General features: G+C 44.3%; 1 protein-coding gene across 1 annotated transcript in view; it reads right to left on the bottom strand.

The window, feature by feature from the left end:
* The window catches only part of L3MBTL4 (L3MBTL histone methyl-lysine binding protein 4), a 154909-nt gene that overhangs the window by 47969 nt on the left and 81604 nt on the right, over positions 1-25336 (bottom strand). Inside the window, 3 exon segments of the mRNA XM_061399436.1 lie at positions 4411-4502; positions 4504-4623; positions 14747-14793. Of these exon segments, the coding sequence (XP_061255420.1) occupies positions 4411-4502; positions 4504-4623; positions 14747-14793 (259 nt within the window).

Raw genomic sequence — 25336 nt, forward strand, 5'->3', positions numbered from 1 at the left:
AAACAAAGATCATGGCATCTGGTCCCATCACTTCATGGGAAATAGATGGGGAAACAGTGGAAACAGTGTCAGACTTTATTTTTTTGGGCTTCAAAATCACTGCAGATGGTGACTGCAGCCATGAAATTAAAAGAGGCTTACTCCTTGGAAGGAAAGTTATGTCCAACCTAGATAGCATATTCCAAAGCAGAGACATTTCTTTGCCAACAAAGGTTCGTCTAGTTAAGGCTATGGTTTTTCCTGTGGTCATGTATGGATGTGAGGGTTGGACTGTGAAGAAGGCTGAGTGCCAAAGAATTGATGCTTTTGAACTGTGGTGCTGGAGAAGACTCTTGAGAGTCCCTTGGACTGCAAGGAGATCCACTCAGTCCATTCTGAAGGAGATCAGCCCTGGGATTTCTTAGGAAGGAATGATGCTGAGGCTGAAACTCCAGTACTTTGGCCACCTCAGGTGAAGAGTTGACTCATTGGAAAAGACTCTGATGCTGGGAGGGATTGGGGGAAGGAGGAGAAGGGGACGACAGAGGATGAGATGGCTGGATGGCATCACTGACTCGATGGACGTGGGTCTGGGTGAACTCCGGGAGTTCGTGATGGACAGGGAAGCCTGGCGTGCTGTGATTCATCGGGTCGCGAAGAGTCGGACACAACTGAGCGACTGAACTGAATTGAACTGAATACACTCGAATCCATAACATGACCCTCCACTAAGAAAATGTGAACATAAATAGACTGTTTCCACTACTAAATCATGGAGACTTAGAATTTACTAATTATAGTTCCCTCTCCAAAGATTAACATCAGAACAAGCATGCTTTTAAAAAATAAACACAGAACTGGAGTGCCATTAAGGAAAAGAAAAACTTCCTCAATTGCTGGGCAGCATCTAATTGATTTTGGAAGAAAGTCAAGAGTTAATTTTATATTTTCCCCTGGAACTGTAAGCAGTCTGGAGATTCTAAGGTCACAGCGTTGCCAGTATAAGAAGTCAGAGCGGGCCTGTCCAGAGCTCAGTGATGGTGCATGCCCTGGAAGCCAGGGGAAATTAAAACTCTGATCTTTGCTAATTTAACCCCGTGCCTTCCCTGGTGGCTCAGACAGCAAAGAATCCACCTGCAACGCAGAAGACCCAGGTTTGATCTCTGGGTTGGGAAGATCCCTGGGAGGAGAAAATGGCAACCCACTCCAGCATTCTTGCCTGGAGAATCCCATGGACAGAAGAGACTGGCAGGCTACAGTCGCAAACAGTCTGACATGACTGAGCGACTAAGACACTTTCACTTGCTAATTTAATGCCCATGCCTGTCCTTGGACATGGGCCAAGTAAAAATTATTTTCCCTCAGCATGTAGAAGAGGCCAGATGGGATTTGAACATTCTCCTCCACCTCTACGTGGTATCTTATTATTTTAAGAGCAAAGATCTGGGTTAGAGTACAGGCAGCCTCAGGAGATTATCACAAGTAAACTGTGAAAAGAGTTAAATTGTATCTGCTCATCATTAGCAGACATACTCTTCCTTGTTGATTTCCTTGTTCTCTTTTTCTCCTCCAGTTGGAATTCTGGACCTTGAACAGGAGGTCAGGGAGACTGGGAGGGTGAGGTGGCGGGGAGCAGGTCCAAGCAGACATTACTGTCAAGACCATTGATCCAAACAACGTTATGATGATCGGTGTAGAAAAAGAGGACGAGGATTGGGGCACGAGCATGACTTTGGTCTCAGGATGTGAAAGAAAAAGTATGGCTTAAGAATCCTAGACTTTCACCATGGGTCTCCCCTCCCCCGCCCAGCTGCTTATACAGTTCCCTGAGCTTACAAAAGACAATTTCACAGAATAGCATCATGTGTGATTTTTTTTTTTCTTCTTTTTGGCTTGGTAATCAATTAACAGGGCTTCCCAGGTGGCTCAATGGGTAAAGAATCCACCTGCAAAGCAGGAGACACCAGAATCTCTGGTTTGATCCCAGGGTCAGGAAGATCCCCTGGAGGAGGGCATGGCAACCCATTCCAGTATACTTGCCTGGAGAATCCCATGGACAGAGGAGCCTGGTGGGCTACAGTCCGTGGGGTCAAAAAGAGTCAGCCATGACTGAAGTGATGGGCATGCATATACACATCAACTAATGTTCTCTGCTTTTTCTATCAGTAGTAATTATGCTTACTGATCCATTTCAGTGAAAACCCCCTTCAAAATCGTAAGGCACTCAACAGTGTACCATAAGCGGAGTTAGGGAAGCTGTACATCTGTGCTGAAGAGAAAGGCTTGGCTAACCTCTGAGAGAACGCCACGGTGTCATCACTTTTTAAAGCAGTTCAAAGAGCTGTTTATTCTCTCTGGCTTTTGACATTGAGAATGAATGTCTAAAATGTTTACAAGAGCATTTTTGTTTGGGAAAAAAGATAACAGAACAGAACAAAAAGAGTAAGAGCAAAGGGATGTACTGGCCTCTGGAATAAACAAACAGGGTTCCTGGGAAAAACAGTTTTTAGAAAAAGAGAAAAACTTCTCCCTCCACTAGGAAACGGAAAGGCTGTTGAAGCTCTCAGCCAATTGAAGTTGAAAATGGCGTGGGTGTGAAAAGCAGTGAAGAAAACCCAGACCCTGTGCAGTTTCGGCAAGAGGAGTGGGTGTAGAACAAAGGATGAGATGCAGGATACAGATGCGACAGAGGAGCGCCTTGGTACCCAGAGGCAGCGCATGGCACGCCGCAGAGGGAGGGTGCGCAGGAGCGTGCAGAGCCACCACACTTTAAATCAGCTAAGTGAATGAAAATGCAACATCACCTGAATGCTCTATAAAAGGAACAAAATGTGCAGTCGAGATGTAAAATCCACCTGAAAAGCATGTCCTATGAGCTGAACTTTGGGAAGATCCCCTGGAGGAGGGCATGACAACCCACTCCAGTATTCTTGCCTGGAGAATCCCATGGACAGAGGAGCCTGGCAGGCTGCAGTCCCTGGAATCACAAAGAGTCGGACAGGACTGAGCGACTAAGCACAGCACAGCATGAGCCAAACTCTCCCAATGATGGATCAGGTCTCGTGCGTACAAGAGTATCCCCACTAAGTCAGCCTCTGCGTAGAGGCATGCACACCTTCTGGTCCCACATGCTGAGTAGGAAGAACAGGGCTGGGGGTGGAGGGTCGGGAGAACCAGCAGCCCCTCCCCTAGTAGCTCCCCCAAAGCTCACCTTGGGTGGGGTCCTTCAATCCTGAACGCCAGTGCTTTCTGCCCACAGCAGGGTCTGAAGACACCCACTTCTCACCTCTTTCAAGCCTTTCATGGCTCCATCTCTGGTTGTCAGTCATTCACTTTGTATTAGATCTTCCTGTGTTTATAATTCCCAGCATGGGGAATGAAGCTTTTATTCTTAAATGTCATTTAGATTATTTACTTGTTTAGGTTAAAAAAAAAGTGCAAATACAGTTGCATCTACAGCTTCTTAGAAAATTATGTGTAAATAATCCAGTAGTCACGGACAGATGTGAGAGGTGGACCACAAAGAAGGCTGAGCGTCGAAAAATTGATGCTTTCAAACTCTGGTGTTGGAGAAGACTCTTGAGAATACCTTGGATAGAAAGGGGATCAAACCAGTCACTCCTAAAGGAAATCAGTACTGAATATTCATTGGAAGGATAGATGCTGAAGCTGAAGCTCCAATACTTTGGCCACCTGATGCAAAGAGCCAACTCACTGGAAAAGACCCTGATGCTGGGAAAGATTGAAGGTAGGAGAAGAGGGCGACAGAGGATGAGATGGTTGGATGGCATCACTGACTCAATGGACATGAGTTTGAGCAAGCTCCAGGAGATCGTGAAGGACAGGGAAGCCTGGCAGGCTGCAGTCCTTTGGGTCACAAAGAGTCAAACATGACTGAACAACAACAACAACAAATAAAAACTGAGGACCGATAGTCATAAGTTTACATTTAGGAACAAAAGGATGATGTGCCATTGATAAATGAAGATGGAAACTACTCAAAGAAGGAAATCATGTCTGAGGGATGTTTGGGTTAAAGATGACAAGTACCAGGTGAGCGAGAGGGTGCTGGTAGGATGAGAGGACGTGGATACTGGGCCATGTGCCCAGAGAGATGCCACCTGTGAGACATCTCCAAAGATGCAGGGAGTCTTATAGAATTGTACACGTGAGATTTGCTTTCTGTCACTTCCATATAATCCCTCCACTTAGAGGTCAACTCACATTACTGAGGGTGAAGTAAGTAAAAATATTTTAAAAATGAAGTGTCAAGACTTAGATGAATTCTACGAGCTAGTGAACATAATATTATCCAGAAATTAAAAAAAAAAAGATTTTGAAGAAACATAAGGAATTATTATCAGCAACAAGTTTGTCCTTTTCTCTTCTACATGCTTTACTCTCTGTTTCACATTTTTAAGGCTTCCTTACCTGAACTGGTTGTTCACCTTCTGGAGTCTTCCACTGAAGTTCAAGCTATAGCGATTTTTCAATATGGAATGTGCAGAGCCTGATTCCACTTTTTTTTGCCTGTGTTTGTTCTCTCAGACGATTCTGAAGCGTTGCCTCCTTTTTCAAGTTCCTGTCCGAACACAGACAGCCGAAAGCACTGGTTTGTATAAAAATGAGAGGACAGGCGTCAGTTTAGGGTGACGCATCAGGGCTGACCTGTCACGGGAACAGACACACATCCAAAACCGAAACGCTGAATAGAGACGCTTTCCTTCCATGGAACACACTGTGTTAAGTTTCTTCCCATGTGGCCCTCTGCGCAGGCCTCAGACACTGGTCAGCAGACATCACAGGCTCAGTCGTCAGCAATACAGTTTCCACAATTTAAGAAACTTAACAACAGAAGACTGTCATAAAGATGCACGTGCAGGGAAAATGCCATATAAACAGCTGACTCAGTCTGTGTCCTTGAAAATTCATGCCCTGAGGGGACTACCTGCATCACAAAATACTATGGGGTAATTAAACATTTACCAGCAAGAGAATATTAAGCTTTTTTTTTTTATCATTTGTTTATCTGGAAATTCTGTATCTGGTTGTCCGCTTCATCCTCCTGCGCCTGGCTAGGAAGTTTTGTGTTTGAACGTGAAACGCCGATTGTGGGTGAAAGAGGAGAGACTGGGTTGCAGCTGGATCCTGAATTCCAGATGTGGTTGGAGCCCGACGGCAGGTTCAGGTCAAAGCTCTGCCGGGACCAGTGGTCCAGTCCCTTCCACGGGTGACTGCTGTCTCCAGGGCTCTGCACCCACGGTTCTGCCTGCAGAGGCTCCAACCTGTTTCTGAACAAGGGAGGCGCCATCGGAGGATGACCAGGCGTGATGGCGCCCCTCAGGGACCTGGCCCACACCCAGGCTCCAGTTCCTCCAGGGAAACAGGAAAATCAGATCCAGCTCCTCGGGGTGTTGTGACCATGAGAAATCTCACACACACAGACACACGCAGAAACATACACACAGAGACATACAAATAGACACATACATAGACACACACACACAGAGACCCACACATACAGGCACATACACAACACACACAAATACACATACATACACAGACGCAGATACACATAAACACAGACACACACACACACAAATACACACACAGACATACAGGCACACACATGTATACTCACACAGACACAAATACACATGAAAACTACATACACACGAAAACTACATACACACAGACACATACATACACACACATACACACAGAGACACACACAGACATGCACACACACACACATACATACACAGACACACACATACACACACATAGACACACACATACATACACACACACCCCAGGTCTGGGAAGTGCTCTCATGACGACAGTGCTATCATCCTTTACATCCAAGGGAGCATGGACTCAAATGTGATCTTGGGAGTGGGCTCTTTTTTTCCAGGAATTCACTTCCTAGTTACTGTAAATGTGCTGGTAACACGATGCATAATAAATCCTTTCTGATACAGGAGAGTTTGCTTTTGTTATTTTCAAGTCATGATCAAATTAGGGAGTGATAGCTAACAGTGAACGATGTCGGATTTGTGATCTCCGAAGAAGATTTAGCTCTGGGACCAGGGATCAGGATCACTCAAGAGCTTTTCTGTAGCAGTTTTATTAAAGTACAAAAAGGACAGAGAAAGCTTCTGACATAGACATCAGAAGGGGGACAGAGAGTGCCCCCTTGCTAGTCTTAGCAAGCAAGCTAAATACTTTTTTTAATTAGTTATTACAATAAATCCAAAGAATGTCTCAAGGTTGTAAAGATCTTACTAGACCCACTCTCACAATTTACATTTTAGATGACAGGATTAGAACTAACAATAGAAAGATCTTACCAGACCCACTTCCATAATATACATTTTAAGATAACAGGATTAGTCAGAAGGTTTTCAAGAAGGAGAAACTGTCCTCAAGCAGGATACATTGTTGTTATATAATCCTTAGTACAGAGTTTAAGCTGAGCTGTTTTGTTGTGTAATCATCAGCTCCGGGCTTAAAGAAAAAAAAACGTCTTATGTGACTAAGACTAAGGAATGCAGAGAAAAAAAAAAGACATACACACACAGAGACACACACATATACACAAACATAGACACACACACATACATAGACAGACACGGATACAGACATACACAGACATACACACACATACATACATACACATACATACATATAGACACACACATACATACACACACACCCCAGGACTGGAAGCTGCTCTCATGGAAAGGTTGTCCTTTTCTCCTCCTTAAGAATTCCAGACCCCTATCTCCTCCTCAAGAGCCCCAGACCCCTTTCTCCTCCTTGGGGACCCCGGACTTCTTATTAACCTGCCTAGGAATTGACTCAGGAGCAATGAGGTTTCCCTCTATTTTACAATAGACTGAGTTTTCTAGGGAGCCCCTACATGAAGTCTAACCTCAGAAGGCTTCAGTACCAACCTGGATCTGGAATGGGCCTTCTGGAATTTGGAGTGGGGTGATTCTGATAACACTAGCCTCGCTTGACATAACAGGGTAAACCTGTACTTTGCCAGACAGCAGCATTCCATGCACATATGTTCTGTAGTTCATATTAATTGGCATTGATCTATTAGTTTGTTTATCCAGTTATTGATCCAACAACCCACTAACTTAGCATGTGCTGCATGCTAGGCACTTGAGAGAATACAGTTCTAGTGAAGAAGCTGGGATATGTTCCAAAAAACACAATTTAAAATAAGAACAAAAGCTACCCCTACTGAGTGTCTACATAGCCCCACTGCAATACAAAGTGTTTTACATACATTATCTCTATTATTTAGCACTAAACACCCAAGGGAATCCCTGGTGGCTCAGACGGTAAAGAATCTGCCTGCAATGCAGGAGATCTGGGTTCAATAAATACCCAAAAATATCTTTAACATAGTTTTCATTGGTAAGAAAACAGGCTCACACAAGATAAGCAATTTTCCCAATGTGACTTGGCACCTTCGTGGGAAACCCCCCAAATCAATCACTTAAATATTAGCACCAACCATGTGGGCCGAAGTGGGACGGCGCTTTCGGCACTGTCAGAAAGGGAACATGATTCTTGTGCAGAGTGGCAGAGGCACTATTCCCAGAGAAAGCAGTGGTACCCAGCCCACCATTTCTAGGGGAAAATAAATCAGTCTGTGCTGGGTCCTGTGTGAGGCGTGAATGGTGATAAAGCAGTTTCCAGCAGGACCGATCGGTTTAGGCTGCAACTTATGAGATTTAAGGGAGATTTTTGGAAAGAATTTTCTGCAGATGAGAGTTGAAAGGCATTAGGCTAACCTAAGGGAGATGGAAAATGTTTATTTCACGCACAGTTGAGTTTTCACTAAAATACTATCACTCAGAAGCTTTGCTAACCATCCATCAACACATACTCCCAACTCGAGATGGTTTAGTGATCATTATGGCCATGAATTTCCTTGATTTCATATCATGACCCCTGTGTGAGTTGGGCTGCACAGCACTCACGCCGTCTTCCTCAGGCTTATCTGCCCAGGCTTGTAGAAGCTACCATTCGCCCTCTTGCTCAGTTAAGAGAAATTCTGTTTTCCTCAATCTTGACTCATTAATCAGTCCTTTTAGTCATTTAATCATTCACTTAGTTCTTAATCCCATTCCAGCTCTTCTTTGTCTCACAGGTACTAAGGCATGAAAAACTAAAGATAGTATTGATGTATTTTTCATTGGTAAGAAAACAGGTTCACACAAGATAAGCAGTTTTCCCAATGTGACTTGGCATCTTCTTGGGAAACCCCGAAACAAATCACTTAATTATTAGCACCAACGCAGTGCCTCGAGCATCACCAGAATGGGGTATTTCTCAGTTCTGAGAGGCAAGGCATATCATAGAGTATCTCCCTATTATACAGATCAGAATGAAGTGTGAAGTTCAAAAGAATATATTAAATGACAAGAGCATATTTTGCAGAAGATGCTGGTGAAGACCCTGAAAGAAGGTAACAATGGGAGAGAAATGGAAGTTCGTAAGGAGCAGAGATGATGGGCTTTCAGTGGCATTGTCAGCACCCCATTCAACCTCGGCTCTGCTGGGAATGCATTTCTGGGTTGTAGCTCTGTGCTTACTTGCGTTCGGTGCAGAGAAATATTTATGTTACAGAGATGGCATCCCCACCATGAGCCTTTCTGCACACGCACACCCTTATGTGTGTGTATGTGTTCTAAGTCACTTCAGTCATGTCCGAATCTATGCAACCCTATGGATGGATGGTAGCCTGCCAGGCTCCTCTGTCCATAGGATTCTCCAGGCAAGAATACCGGGGTGGGTGGCCACTTCCTCCTCCAGGGGATATGTGTGTATATGTGTGTGTTTAAGAATATACACAACTCTTCATAAAACGATACACATAGAAGAAAGTTGATTAAAGTGGTTGTCCTAGGTGTGATGAAAACCATTTAAAACTTACTACTGATTTAGCCAAATATTGGGGAGTGGGGGAAGGTTCTGACGACATAGTCTCTTCAGCAAATTGCTGACATATAAGCTGAAATTTGTATGCCTCAAGTCTCTGTTGGTCAAAGGAAAATGGTAGCTTCTGATGGACAGGGAGGTGGCAGGTTCAAATTTCAGCTCATTGTGGACAGAGTGAAGGAAGCAAGAAAACCACGGGTGGGATGGCTGGACTGAGCGGGAACTCCGTAGGAGGTGGGGTTCTCCTGACTGGGAACCACAGCTGTCCTTAATTCAATGTATGTGTGCTGCTTGCAGGGAAAGGAGGAAGAGACTGCAGAACCTACATAGCTTTCAAAAGTCAGACACAGCTGAATACCAGGAATTTCACACAGTTCAGCTGAATAATTTATAAAATATGTCAGGTCCAAGTTCATCAGCAAGACAGGTGACTAGAGGGCAAATGCTAAACAAACAAAAACTTCTAGACAGCTGCAAAGTTTAAAAGAGGTTTTGGGGGATGTCCTTGGTGGTCCAGTGGTGGAGAGTCTGCCTTCCAACACAGGGGTTGCAGGTTCGATCCCTGGGCTGGGGCTCGGGGGGACTAAGATCCACATGCCATAGAGCGACTGAGCCCCAGAGCCACAAGAGATGCTTGTGGTGCTGCAACTAAGGCCTGACACAGCCAAAAACAAATAAAAAAAAATTTTTTTTTGAAAGAAGATTTTTGGACCAGATCTGAGATCTAGTAGACCTCTTCATAAATAGAAACAGAAAAATGATGGCCATTAAAAATACTAGTTTTGCTTTTAAGAATATGTAAGTATAATTGAGAAGCAAGTATAATTTCTATTTCATCTGAGAAGAAATAAAAAAATAAAAGAAAACTGTATTGGTATATATTCTTTCCTTAAAAACTGTCCTGCCCTCCTCTTAGGAGCAGCATCCTTGGCTGCTGCTGCTCTGCTGGTTGTACCAGGGCCAGAGCTGGAGCGGCCAGTGCTGAATCACTGCAGGTGATGTCAGGCCTCTGATGGTCCTCAGCCTCTGAATTCGCCTTCCTTCCATGACAGGAGCACCTGATTTCACAGGTCAGTGCAGTGGCCCTTATTCTCAGGACCAGTCCTGATCTGAAGCCTTTGGTGAGTCGCTAAATCACACAGTTCAGTCTAAAGTCCAAAGGTCTGAACCTGAAGCAGGTCCCAGTTCTGATATGGAGCTCAGGGCTCAGCCTCGTGGGCTCTGCATCACAGAACCTGGCATTTGCTTTGGTCCTTGTTGGCTCAGTGATAAAGAATGTGCCTGCCAAGGAAGGAGAAGGAAATGCAGGAGACACGGGTTCAATCCCTGGGTTGGGAAGATCCCTTGGAGGAGGGCATGGCAAGCCACTCCAGGATTCTTGGGCTTCCCTGGTGGCTCAGATGGTAAAGAATCTGCCCTCAATGCGGGAGACCTGGGTTTGATCCCTGGGTTGGGAAGATCCCCTGGAGGAGGGCATGACAATCCACTCTAGTATTCTTGCCTGGAGAATCCCCATGGACAGAGGAGTGTGGTGGGCTATAGCCCATAGGGTCACAAAGAGTCAGACATAACTGAGTGACTAACACACACACACTTTGTTTCTAGAAGCCTGGTCTAGAGAGACTTTTCCTGGTAGTCCTGTGGTTAAGACTCCGAGCTTCCAACGCAGGGGGCATGGATTCGATCCCTGGTCAGGGAACTAAGGTCCTGCCTGCTGCACAGCATGGCCAGAAAGTAAAAATAAATTTTAAAAAGTAAGAGTCTTATCTACTGTCATGCCAAGAACCCAGGGGTCCTCCTCGGGGAAGCCCTACGTTCCGACTTGGTTCTTGCCGGGCCCCCTCCCATGACAAGCCCTCTGCCTCCTAACCCCACCCCTGGAAGGCAGATCTGCCTCCCCAGCTGACCAGGCCTCCATGTGCCTACACCTCTGAATTATTCTCTTTTACTGTACTTTGCCCACTTCCTGGGATTCCTCACCTTCATTTCTGATTCCTCCTGCTTGATTCCAATTCCAAGAGTCAAGACGAGAGCTGCTGATTTCCAAACCCCTGGGCTCCTGGCCCTACTCATCCAACACTATTATCATCTTGTACTCACCACGTTTTCATCTTCTTAGACCCAAGCAGCTGATGTGGTCCCTGCTTCTCTATAATTCCCTTGTCCTGATAAAAATAACGGGCCATGCTCTGTCAAACCCTGGGGGATGGACAGTCTGGACCAGGAGAGTGTAACTAAGCTGTCACCACACACCTAACTGGAAGCTTCCCAAGTGCTGGGCACTGACAGCCCCGGGGTGGCCAGAGGGGCCTCGGGCACCAAGAGTCCTTCCGTCCTGAGTGCCTTGGCCCCCCGCTCTGAATAGATACCTGCCCAAGTATCCATTAGCATCTTCTCTCCATGACATGACGTTAGAGGCTTTACACATTCAAGCAAACTGGGAAAGATGAAACAGCCCCTTGGGTGCTGTACTTCAAAACATAAGTAAAACCCAGAGGTCAGCGGTATTTCAGGAAGAGTGTCAGGTCGCTGACAACCTTCTTGCTGATCCAGAAAAGGGAAGTCATCCAAGAAAGGCCAATAGCTCCCAGAAGGAGCCTGGTCTGGGAACATGGCCTCAGGCAGCCCAGGACTTAGGCCGCAGTGAGACTGTGAAGAGTTCTTCCCCAACGCAATCTCCAGGAGGCTCACTGCATCATACAGCTTAGTCTTAATTATTTTCCTGGCCAGTTGTAGTCTTTCTTTCTCAGGCCTAGACAAGACAATATATCTAAGCCGGGAGGTTAGATACTAAAGTCTCCTGGGTTATCTTCAAAAGAATTTAATTGTTGGAGTGAGTGGAGGCCAAGTATTTGGAAGTGTTCATGGAACAGATCATCTAAGGGGCTTGCCTCCTGCAGCAAAGGCAGCAAGGAAGCCCTGGATGCTGCCTCCTCGGAGGATGGGGACAGAGACTTGAAGAACATGGGGGTGTGCCAGGAAACGGGGCGGGGGGGTGGGGAGACAAACCTTTGCCTCACTGCCATCCAGCTTTAACATGTGGACAGCTTAAACGTGCATAGTATTTTAAATGGACAATTTTTATTTTGAAGGTAACATTGACCTTTTGGCCAACGGTATTAAAAGGCATGATAAACACTGAAAGGCAGGTTGTTGTAATTGTAGAATTCCTGTAATATTTTCTATGGAAATGTACAAAAGCTAACTAGGACTTAAAAGTGTTACTGATTTTACTTCTATGAGGATTGTGAGCAAGTACAAATGATACATATATAGAGCAGCAATCAAAGGTCTCAGTATCAGGTTTTCTTCAAATTCCTGAAGTTGATTGCCAGTTCTCTTCCCCCTAAGTCAGTTACCATACCAAAGGCAAACTTGTACTGCAATTTAATGTGCATAAAGCAGTATCATCCCAATTAGCAATAATCAACATTAGTAATCTTATTAAACCTGGAAGGGAGGCTTTTATATATTTCTTTTTTTTAAGTTTAAATAAACCACACTGAGATATTAAATATTAGGGCATGCGTGTGTGCTAAGTCACTTTAGTTGTGTCCTTGTGGCGACCCTAAGGACTGTATCCATGGGATTCTCCAGGCAAGAATACGCGAGTGGGTTACTATGCCCTCCTCCAGGGGATCTTCCCAGCCCAGGGATTGAGCCCGAGTCTCTTGTGTCTTCTGCATTGGCAGGTGAGTTTTTTACCCCTAGTGCCACCTGGGAAGCCTAAAGATTAGGGGCACCCATGTAACTGTGGATAAAAATGAACACTTACTTCTTTCAAGAAAATATGATTCAACACTACTTTTTCTACCATAAGCTATCTTGACATACTGTTCAAGTAATTTAACTATTTGTTACTGAGAATCAACATGCAAAATATTTTATATAAGATGACCAAACTAATCTAAAATATATATATGAATTTTTTTATTTCTACTAAATTTAGGCAGTAAAATCATTCAAAAATTTAAAGAGTAGATGATACCTAAACACAACTTGATTCATCTAATACTCATAATATCTAAAACAGATCATAGTTCTATAGTTTTTACTCTTTGTTATGCCCTGACTTAAGCTCTCTTTATACGTTAAGTTTCTGAATTCTCACAACATCCCTCAAGATAGGTTCTATTATTATCTGCATTTTATAGATGAAGCAATTGAGGTACAGAGAGGTGAAGTAAGTCATACAAGGCCACACAGGTAGGATGCTGGAGTCGGGTTTGAGACCCAGGCTGACTCATGCTAGGATCTAGGCTTTTTAGTTCTATGCCAAACTTCCTCTGGGATGAGACTTTTTCTGAATACATCATATATAAATAAAAGTGGTGGAATACTTGACATTATCGCCCTGTACATAGTGGATGCATTGCCAAATGGATATTTATGATGTTAATGTATTTATGTAATGTCTCTGGCATTGTTGATTATACAGAGAGAAAGGTAGGAAAATCAGAACACTTGGAGAGAATTTAAGCCATTCAGTGTTTTTTTTTTTTTTTCCAACTTCATTCCGAAATTTACCGAGTTGTTTCAAGAATAGAACATGTGGTGAAAAAGGAATTCTTTAGAAACAAAGACACGTTCTCTGCATGGAATAAAATGTGATGTGAGGAACTGGCCATCTGGATAATTTTTTATTGGGACAAGCTGTAATTTATAAAAACCGTGAGAAAGGAGGAGAAAATAGAGAAGAGACAGGCTTGACTTTCTGCCAGAAAAAAGATTTTGCATTCCATCCTAACATGTTTTAAATGAGAATTTAAATATTCACACCCACATACACACAAACTAATGTTTCTTCTACACAGCCAAATACAAGATTCCACCTACCTTGGCCATGCAAGTGCCCAAGCAGACCCTGTGTGAGTGGAGGCCAGGAGCGGGGGGAGGGCAGAAATGCTGCCAAGATTCCATCCACAAACATTCACTGCGTGCCACTGTATGCTGGGAAAGACTGAGGACAGGAGGAGAAGCGGGTGACAGAGGATGAGATGGATGACATCACCGACTCAATGGACATGAATGTGAGCAGACTCCGAAAGATGGTGAGGGTCAAGGGAAGTCTGGCATGCTGCATGGGGCTGCAAAGAGCTGAACACGATTTAGCGACTGAACAGCAACAACTGTATGCACAGCACTGCATTAGGCATTAGGGAACCTGGACAACTGTACAGAGCCTACCTCAAGGGTCTTTAACCTGAGGGTCCAAAAAGAAATGAATTGAAAATCTAAAAGGCAAAGGCAGGGACTTCCCTGGCAGTCCAGTGGTTAAGACTTTGCCTTCCAATGCAGGGGATGCAGGTTCCTTTACTGATTGGGGAGCCAAAATCTCAATGCCCTGAGGCCAAAAAGACCTGAACATAAACAGAAGCAATGCTGCAACAAATTCAATAAAGACTTTAAAAATGGACCCTATTTAAAAACGTCTTTAAAAGGCAAAAGCTGTGGATACTATATTGTGAGTTTATTGTTACTACTCATAGTAAGTGTTTAATAACAATATAACCGTAACAACAGGGATACATACTTCTTAAGCATATACTATGTATCAGGCACTATAAGTGTATATTACATTATATGCATTATTTCATTAAATAAACACACTCTGGGAAGGGAATGTTTTCATAAAATTGTTTTTGTTGTTGCCATTGCCGTTAATTAATCTAGGACCGAGGAGGGCACAGGGGGCAGGTTTTTGAAATAGGTCTGGCCTCATCAGTCCCAGGCATGGAGACAGACAGATGAAAGATCCTGGGAGAAGACCACTGGGCCAGGAAACAGGGCGGAGACCCTTTCTCACCATACGGGGGCCCGAGAGCTTCAACTTCCCAGAGATGCTGGAGGTTCCTGAATTGGGAAAGAAAGGTTAAAGGTCGGGAAGGTTATACTGGCAGCTCTGGCCAAAAGAGGAGCAGGCTGAGGGACGGGATGGGGGGGCAGGAGCTGATGGCAGGCAGGCCAAGGGTCTGGACCAGAGCAGCAGCATCAGCAGCAGAAGGAAGCTGGTTCTGATGCAGACTGTAGAAAACCAGCCCGTGGGGCTCAGAGGCTTCAATCTGGGCATCAAACCCTGAAGCCTAACCCCCTGAGTGTGATGAGATACCACAGATGGGGCTAAGATCATGTTCTCTGTTTCCAGTGTTTTAAACAGCAGGACTGAGGGACCCCGTGGTCTCCTTCTGCAGATGAGCAGAGACAGACGGCCGCTCAGAGTGTGAATTCCACCACACGCCACGACATTGGGTCTCTCTGGCTCTAAGCGAGGGTCTCAGCTTCCCATGTTACCCCCGCTAAGCCAGGCACCTCAGGAGCAGCTGAGTGGTCCCTGGCCTCCAGCTGCAGCAGCGGGGATGGATTTCCTAAGAGCCTCTCAGTAATGGGAGCCTGTGCGATTTCACACAGAAGAGCATCCTTTAGACAAGAGAGATGTGGCTGGGGTGGCGTGGGGGTGGAGGGGGCTCCAGGCAGGAGATGGGGCTCTGGCTTGGTACTGCAGGTAACAGTATTTGAAAAGGCAGAAGAAGTTTTCTTTTGTCTTTAATTTTGCTAATTACCATCTTTTAAAAACTTGCCCGTATAAAAATAGTTTCAATAGAAATGTTCCAGTTGTGTGTGTTTGTTGGCAAATCTGCCTAGATCAGCTGGCATTTAAGCTCTCCGGATGCGTTAGCTGTGCAATCCGAGAAAGCTGAAACTAGGACCCATTTGCAACAGCACAGACTATTCAGGCCCATCCACCGAGCTCCGTGTGACTCTACAGGACCTGATCTCAGAGCTAGAGGCCCTGACTGACAATGACCCCATCCTGAAAACCGAGTGAAGCAGAACCGAGGTTTCAGGGCAGGTGGGCCATTTGCAGAGGCGGGAGGGAGCAAGGCTGTGCTGGCTGCTTTCTTCCCTTCCCTCCCGGAGCTGAGCTTTCTGGAGAAGCACCTCCACTCCCGCCTGCCGCCTCCTGTGTGTGGCACGCTGAAGCTTTCAAGGGACCGTGAGTCTGTGCAGATGTGTGTGTTTGGGGATAGTTGAAGGCAGAGATGTTCTGGAGGAAGGAAACTAGTAGAGGTAACTCAGGGTTTCTTTTTAGTCGAAACCACACACTCTTCTCAGTGGTATCACACGTCAGCTTCTCTCTGATAAAAGGCCCCATTTCTATCTAGACCAGCGATGGGCCACTATTTTAAAGCAGCACTTGACAGGAAAGATGGAAAGATGAAATCGACCCATGACTTTACCCTCGAGGTGGATGTTCTTTGGAAGTTTCAGGGTTCTGAATGTTAACTTTGTTGGATTTTTAAAATGGTTTAAATCTCGATTGTCTCATTAAATTTAACCAGTTCGGCAGTGAAATCTTAAATGTGTTGATTCTTTACTTCAATTTCTGCCCCATACTTTCTACCCACATGCAAGGTTTACTTATATATTCAGACCATGAAAACTACGAGAAATTTTACTACCTTAGAGCCTGAACAAGGTTTTACTTGTCCTCATTTTAGCTTGTAAGCTATATACTGAGGTTTCTGTTTTTAGAAAAACTATATATAATTTATAAATTATAAACTTTCTAGTATAGAATGTTAGTAGATGGTTTCCCAGAGCCCCCAGGGCTAGAAACCATCATGGTTTCCCAGATGGATCCCCCGTTTCCTTCTGGTTTTATTGTGTACACCACGTGTGCAAGCGTCACTGATGCGAGTGTGTCCGTGCACCATAGAGGAGTGTGGTCACCATCACAATGACCGTCCAGGGTCTTGTATCTCTCTGTCTCGGTAAGCCGCCTCCTGACAGCCTCTTCCTCTGAGGCTCTCTCTCCTCTGCAGGTCCTTTCTGATTGATGCTGTGCATGCGTGCTCAGTCGTGCCCCATTCTCTGTGACCCCATGGACTGTAGCCTGCCAGGCTCCTTTGTCTGTGGGATTCTCCAGGCAAGAATACTGGAGTGGGTTGCCATTTCCTTCTCCAGAGGCTCGTCCCCACCCAGGGATCAAACTCATGTCTCCTGTGGCTCCTGCATTGGCAGGCAAATTCTTTACCACTGCGCCACTGTGCCACCTAATCATTCCTGAAGGATTAACAAATATTATTCCAGAGCCTCTTTGGAGTCGAAATCCTATTTGAGAATCTACTAAACGTCATGGATTCCCTGGTTGACAAATGCACAAATGCAAATACACACAAGCATGGCCCATTCTCTCACTGACTTCACGGCTCCCAGAAGACACCTGGACCAGTCAGACTTCACCACAAGAGGGTCTCCAACAGATTGCATTCTCCCTACTTTCTTATTTTCTTTAGAAATGCAGAGATTTTCATTCCTTTTTCATATACTTTACTGTTGCCTCTTTGTAACATTTTCTTTTCCCACTGAAGCAAAGAGAAGAAAGGTGGCCCTAGGGGTAAAGAATCCACCTGCCAGTGAAGGAGAAGCAAGAGATGTGGGTTCAATCCCTGGGTTAGGAAGATCCCTTGGAGGAGGGCACGGCAACCCACTCTGGTTTTTGCCTGAAGACTCCCATGGAGAGAGGAGCCTGGTGGGCTACAGTCTACAGGGTCACAGAGTCAGACACAACTGAAGCGACTTAGCATGCAAAAGAAAAGACAAGCAGAGGCCAGTGAGCCCTTCTGGTACCCAAGGGCACCATCACTAACGGAATCTGTATCCAGAACCAGTTTGCATGCTCACTAGGGTGGAAGGGTGACCCTTTTAGGCGTTGGGCTGCAGAGCTAAGATGTGTCCTGATGTGAATTTTTACTTTAAGTCCAAAGAGAAGATTTGAAGGTGGTGAAGTATGATTGCTCAGTATTTACGAAGTCCTTTGCAGGCTGGGAGTGTCTCTGCTTCTGGAGGGAAACCTCTAATCCTAATTAGGCTTGAGACCCCTTTGGTTTCAAATTTAATCTTTTGGCAATAGAGCAAATAAACTTTATCTCCGATATGCGACATCAGCACATTTGCGAGTCCATTTCTATGCACATACACATCTTGTTGTCGCTGCTTTGCTTTCTCTGGCTGTGGCAAGCAGGGGCTACACTTTAGTTGTGGCATTTGGGCTTGGTTGCCCTACAACATGTGAGATCTTCCCAGAGCAGGGATCAAACCCATATCCCCTGCATTGGCAGGCAGATTCTTAATCACTGAACCACCAAGGAAGTCCCAAATCTCTACTCCATAGAGATTTCTGAGTCAAATTAAGAAAAAAAAATTATTTTTTTCTGAATCTTGAGCCATACTTAAAACACAAAGAGAATGTAAGTTATAGTTAAACTATGGCAAGTATATGCTTTTATTATCCGGAAACATAAAGAAGGCTATAGTGCCTAGGAAATCATGGAGATATTTATAGAAAATAATTGATTTGGGGATAGGAAGTCTCTTCTCAAAAGAATTCATATTTAAATTAATGAGAAGTAATCTTTAAGATGCATGATTGATAAAATACCTCCTTTTCGAATCTTAGTACATTTAGAAGTAATCAAATTATATAGCAAATTAGGGAGAGAAATTGCCCTACAATGTCTAGATAAGCTCATGGTAAATGATGAATTTTTCCATTAGTGTTAATGAACTGTGCTTGGTTAACTCCCCAGCACACCAGAAGAACGGAGCCCGAATCATCTGTCTTTCATGTTTAATTCAATTTGTTTGTATATTGCATCTTTCACTCGATAGTTCCCAAAAAGCAATTTCAGGAAAGATAAAATTATGAGAAAATACTTTATAAGACTGGATATACTGATAACAAAACAAAGAAGATGGACGGGAATCTTTGGTGGAACAAAAACTATTCTCTCGTGTTTTGTACATGTCTGAATTTTATCTGGTTAGAATTAAAGGCTAACACATTCATACACTGATATGGGCACTGCTTCGTTTTCAGAAACTGTGATAGAACAAAGGCTCAAAAAAGAAAGCGAGTTCAAAATAGGTTAAAAAAGTTATTATTGTGTAACTACAAACACCGACAGAGCTTGGTTGCATTTACAATAAAGCTATGACACAGGTATAACCGAAGGAATGTGTGGAAAAAAAAGCAAATGAAGACCAAGGAGTAACAACTTGTATTTAGGGAACACTTCACTTCCAGAACAGTGGAGGAATCACAAGTGAGCCTATGACTGTGACTCTCACAGGCTCCTCCGAGTCCTCTGATGACTGTGTGTCCTTATTAGGTAAACACAAACAAGAGGAATGCAAAAGGACTTCTTAGAGATACCCACTGAGTCACCTGTTTCAAGAGCACAAAACTACCGCGTTTCTGTGTGCCACTCCTGGGCAGTTTTCCTTTTCTGTCCTACCAATCACAGGCAACTCAGAGACGACTTGAGTTCAACATTATAATTACTGTTTCCCAAAACTGGATATTTAACATCCAGATAATAGTAAATAGGAAGCAAGGTGTTTTTAAATTGCTCCAGTGTACACTTAAGCTAAGTATAGCAGGCACCATCTGGCTCACATTTTGATCAACTCTGTAGGAGCCACCGTCTGCCTACTTGGAGATGAGGACCAAATTCAAGTTCAGATCCCTTCCCCCTTTCTTCTTTCCTTCTTCCTCCCCCAAATACTAACTGAGGGCCTACCAGATGCCAAGAACTGTTCCAGGCATTGGAGATGCAATGAATGGTGCACACACCACACACACACACAAGATAAATACCCATTTCCAATGACGATAAAGCAGGGGAGAGAGGCAATGCTTATGTTTGGATCTGGCCTTGCTAAGGGAACTTGAGGGGTCCCTCAACCAAGAAACCATCTCCCCCTTGCCCCGCCTCTCCTCCTACCTCCCCCCACAGGTTCACTTGGCTGACTTCTCTCACTTTACAGCATGAACATCACTTCCTCTGGAAAGCTTTCTGTGTCAACTGCACCACAAATTAATCTCTCCCTCCCCTGAAACCCTAAGCACTCATCTGTGCTTCTTTTGAGATGCTCATCATTCTCTGCTTTGCATTAAATCACCTGCATTCATATGTTTCCTATATTTTCAACCTTATTAGACAACAAGGTCATTGAGAGTCTTAGATATCCTTTATCACTTCTCGCAGCTCTCACCGTATTACCTGGGCACAGCAGTATTTCAATAACGTTTCTGGAATAAACAATTAGTCCATGCTGTGGTCTGAATGTTTGCATCACACTCCACCCCATTTTATATGTTGAAATCTTGACATCCAATGAGATGGAGAAGGAGGCAGGGCCTCTGGGAGGTGCTCAGGCCAGGGCAGTGGAATCCTCATGGTAGAGAAGCAGAGAGGGAGGAGCACAGAGAGTCCATGAAACAACCTCACCCATAACCAGGGAGATGGCCAACCCTCCAAAATCAACCATGGTTTCCTCAGCTCTGAGATGGAGATCAGGTCTCTTGTAAAATGTGTGTTGTGATAATTAAATTCAGCATCATATGTCAAAAATCTTGGCACACAACAGAAACCCAATGTTGACGCGTCATTCAAAAATTTCTCGATGAATTAGTAGCAACAAAACCACAGTTACAACTGTTAGAAAAGATGTGTTCTTGATGCCACATCCCGGACCAGCTGAAGGATGAACTCACAGAGAGAAGGTCTAATATTCTGTTCTTGTAACAGAAGGAGGAGCCAGCCCTTCCTCTCACTCCATCAGCCTCCAGCCTGGGCACTGGGGGAGAGACACCAGCCTGGCTGAACCAGCTCATACATGAAGGCAAGATGAAACATCCGAACTAGCAACCTGAGAGGCTGAGAAGGCCCGCAGCCAGGACAGGCTGGAAGGTTTAGGACCACGGGATCAGCTCCAGCCACTCTTCAGCCTCATGTGTCCCTTTCATCCCCCATCATCACACCCAAGTCCAGGCTCGAGGTATGCAAGATTAAAATTACGTGCAATCACACACCCACACACGTGCACACCCACATGCATGTTGTGTCTCAGCTAGAATATCCCTTCTTCCCGTGTTTGCTTAGTTGACGCTTACTCATCCTTCAGGACCCAGGAAGGTATCTTTTGGAGAAACTTTTCTTGACACTCTTAGAGCAGCTGGAGACCCTCACAGGACCACCCATACGTGGCTCTCCATACACACTTTCTCACGCTGCTTAGTTAACATCATACATTCATCTCCTTCCCTCGAGGGCCAGGTCTGTGGAGGGTGTGGGAGCAGGAAGGGGCCGGCCAAGGGCAGCAGACGCTCCTGTGCTTGGATGTGACATGCTGCTGCTTCACAAAGCCTGCCTCTTTGTTCTCTTGCAAAAGATGCTTTAGTGCTGGTGAATCACCAGCAGAGAATCCTCAGACAAAAGCCCGGGTGGTGGGGATGAGAGAGGGAGTGTCAGTGTGCGTGGGTCACTTTGAGAGAGGCTCAGGTGAGTGGTCCTGCTATTTCATTCTTCCTAAGATCCCAGCATCCCCTGTGGTGTGAAAAGCCCAGAAGCCAGGCCAACTTCCGTCTGACAGCAGACTCCATGCCTCTTTCACGTGTGGGAGGTAGATGCTCATGAGGCTTAATTCCAGGATAAAACTGTGGATTTTCATGAAATATAAATCCTACTGGAAGGAACTTAAGGTGAGTGTTCACTGTCCCAATTTATCTCTCTGCCAGACCTGTTGTCTCACAGGAGAAGTTATTTCTCCCCTCGAACCAAAGGTAAGTGAAAAGATCAAGAAAAAGCCAATGGCTGGGAAATGAACGCAGCATACAGGGCAGAAAAGCCAGTCTCCTAATTTCTAACTCAGGGAAATTTCCACATATTGCTCTGCTTGTTCATTCACTTTTACTCTGTGAGAGAGCCATGCAATTAAAACCTAAGATGAGTCCTGTGAACTCTGAAACTCCAGTGAGAACTGAAAAACCGGCTAGCTGCACCTGGACGTCAGTGAGGGGCGCCTGTGGGACTGGCCAACCGATCCTGGAGTTGGTCCCCGAGCCTGGGGCTGGGCTGCAGCTGTTGCTCCTGGAAACGTCAAATTTCCATGGAGAGTTCTCTAGACTGGTTTCATGTCACACTCTCGTGAGGTCCACCAAACACAGAGGGTCAGGCTTGTAGAAACATGGGAGAGATGTCAGCCAGGAGGGCTACCTCTGAGACTTTTGAAGCAATTGTTTCTGAACTTGTTTCTATTCATGGTAGACTTTATACATAGAACACCCAGATTATTAGCTGTTTTCATAGACTGAACACACGCCGGCCAGGAGCACGAAGAAATAGAGCATCACCCAGGCGTGACACAGTGTGGAGCTTTCTGGAGTGGTCCATTTTGCCTGCTTTTGCCCCTTTGATTAAAGGAACTTTTCAGGGTTTGCCTTGGTGTTTGTCTCGGTTCCCACTGGTCCATGAGTCACATCCATGTTGCAGCGCGCAGCGCGTGGTTAGTCTGCTCCCTCTCCTTCCCGCGGGGCTCCCACTCCATAAACAAGGTGCAGAGCATCACTGGCAACTGACGGGCATTTGGGAAGATTCAGGCTTGAGCTGCTCTCAATGTGCTGCTACACACATTCTGGCACGTGACTTTCAGTGAATTTATACCCATGTTTCTGTTGGGCATTTAACCAGGACTGGGATTGCTGTATCCTCTGAAATTAATTTTGGCATTTACTACATAATTGATGCTCACAGTGTTCTATAACAGGCCCCCAAGATCCAAGTCCATTTATTACCTGCAGAGCCATTTGTTCTCCTTCACACCCGCGCCTTTTGGAGAGTCTATTATTATAACTGAGATCAACGCCACGTGTCTAACTGAGTCACCGGTCCCATCATTTGTAGATACGTGGTACCATGTTATTTATTTTGGATTTCTGTTCTGGCATTTCTAATGCAATCCTAAACCACCCTCAACACACCCACTATTATTGTTGAAGTAATTTGGAAAATTCAGTAATAACAGCTAGCTAGTTCTTATAAATAGCCAATATACCTCTCCATCTGGCCCCACGAAAAGGCAGGCAAATGAATATTAAATCTGACATGTGTGGGCACAGATCTGTAATAACAGGAACTGGAATATGATGCTGTATTTATTATTTCATCAAAATGGGAATAATTGAGACAAAGGGATAATTAAAACCCACCATACCTGGCTTAGTATTTTCATAACTAAAGGCTTTATTTCAAATTTCTGATTTATAAGTTTCTTACTGATGGTTCATGCTCTACAAGGGGAGCTTTAACAGCTCTATGTACCAAGGTGGAGAGAAGCATTCAGATAGCTTATATTCTTATTTTCTGTAACAAATTATGAATAACAACTGCAGTGGTAAGTATCTGTGAGTGAGTGTGTGTGTGCCTGTATGTTTTTGCACTTAATAAAATCCTTAAAAATAAAACAGTAAAGATACAGTTTCTACAATATTTTTAATTCATGTAGTTTGGAATTTTATACTTCATAAAATTCTTAAGATGTCAAATAATATAGCATCTTTGGAAATTCGACATTATAATTACTATAAAGCTAAGTATTTCATATGCAGTCTTCTTCCTTAAAGATAGAAAAAAAAAAAAACTCCATAGAATTCTCATATAATTATTTCCCAGTTCAGTAAAATCAGACATATATATTAACCTTTGAGAATTTTATAATAATGGATAGAAGTGATTTTAAGACCCAGGGATGATCTTTCTTACATTATCAATGCTTTTACTAAATTGGGTCATTAATCATGTCATTTTGAGAATTAAAAGTGTTATCTAAAGTCGGATACTCTTTTTCCTTTTACTTACTAAAGTAAAAATACATCTGCAAGCTTATTTTTAAATTTTTACCCAGCTCAGTTTCACTATGTGGTAACATGAAGTCAAAGCAAATGACAGACCAAGTGACAGAAGCATCAGATAAATGTGAGCGCAGTTCATTAAGGGACTCTCTTGTCAGGATGAAAGTTTTAACTGAAGGCAACAGTAAATTCCAAAGTTCTGTGCATATAAAATTAAGACCATGCCTTTGAGGATCCTTTTGAACACAGTACTTTAATCAGCCATTATCATAAAATTTACAGAGCCAAACCAAACAAAGATTCACTGTAGAAAATTTTATATTTTGTATGTATATTAAGAGGAAGGTACAGGTATAATGAGGCAGAACAACTGAAGAGAGTTAGAAATTAAGTCATATGCTATTAGCAGAATTATTATTTGGGGATAAATAAAGTTTTAAAAATAAGTTAGGGAAAAATGGCAGACTGGAAAATTGAATTTATCATTTCTTCTTGATAATCAATCCTTTCTCTCTATACTAACATAATTAGTAAATGAATAAAGGCTATAAATGCATAAAGACAAAGGATGAGAACAAAAATGACAGAGGATCAGAGAGGTCCTCACAGTTTCGAGGCTCAAAAATGGGTAAGCTGGGAGCCAGGAGTCTTCAGAGAGATGATGTGGCAAATACCTACTAGGACACATCTGGAAGCAAGTCTCTGTTGGGAGACCCCTGGCGGTGATGTTGACTCCTTGGCGTTGGCCAGGTCCCTCCTGACCACTGCCCCTGAGCCCCACCAGCTGGCAGGCTCCGAGCACGCAGGCAAGGACTGCAGGTGCCTCATCCTCAAGAAGGAACTTGGAGAAAGATGGTCACAATTTGAGAAATGTCTCACACAGGAGAGAGAAGCCGGCCGACCTAATTGGAAGACAAACCAACACGCAAGGGAGCAGGAATACCACAGCCTCAGATACTGTCTGAGAGTTAAGAAAAGACATGCAGCCTTCAAATAAGAACAGGATGCAACAGAGAAACAAATCAGAGAAGAGGGACATGTTCTCAGAAACTGGAGGGAAAAAAATCGTAGTATAGTTAAAAAAAAAAAAATCAAAGGGATGGAAGACAAAGTCAAGAACTATTTCAAGCAAGAGAACAAGAGAGAAAGTGCTTAAGATAGAAGATTGAGCATCACGATAGGAAAACAAGTGGAGCAAAGAGAAAAGACGGCAGCGACTGAAGAAACTGCTCAGGGCTCCTGGAAATAAGAGGTGCGAGTCTCCAGATCAAACCTGTGAGCGAGGTGTGACCACACACAGGGGAACAGATGTGAAGAGAAGAGAACAGATCTGAAATGACGTCCACCATCACCTGATGTGAAGAGCCGATTCATTGGAAAAGACCCTGATGCTGGGAAAGATTGAGGGCAGGAGAAGATGGTTGGATGGCATCACCGACTCAATGGACATGAATCTGAGCAAACTCTGAGAGATAGTGAAGGACAGGGGAGCCTGGTGCGCTGTGGTCTATGGGGCTGCAAAGAGTCAGACACGACTTAGTGACTGAACAACAACAATTCTTGAGTTGGCAAAACTGTTCCAGACAAACCACAAACAGAGGCTGAGTGGTGCTGGAAGTTTCCATGAGGAGCACCCAGACACCTTAGGTTTATCCAACCCCTCACCCCGGAGTGGCAGGTGCTCCTCTGCTTTTGACTCTT

This window comes from Bos javanicus, chromosome 24, assembly GCF_032452875.1.
Source record: "Bos javanicus breed banteng chromosome 24, ARS-OSU_banteng_1.0, whole genome shotgun sequence".
In the NCBI taxonomy this organism is placed as follows: Eukaryota; Metazoa; Chordata; class Mammalia; order Artiodactyla; family Bovidae; genus Bos; species Bos javanicus.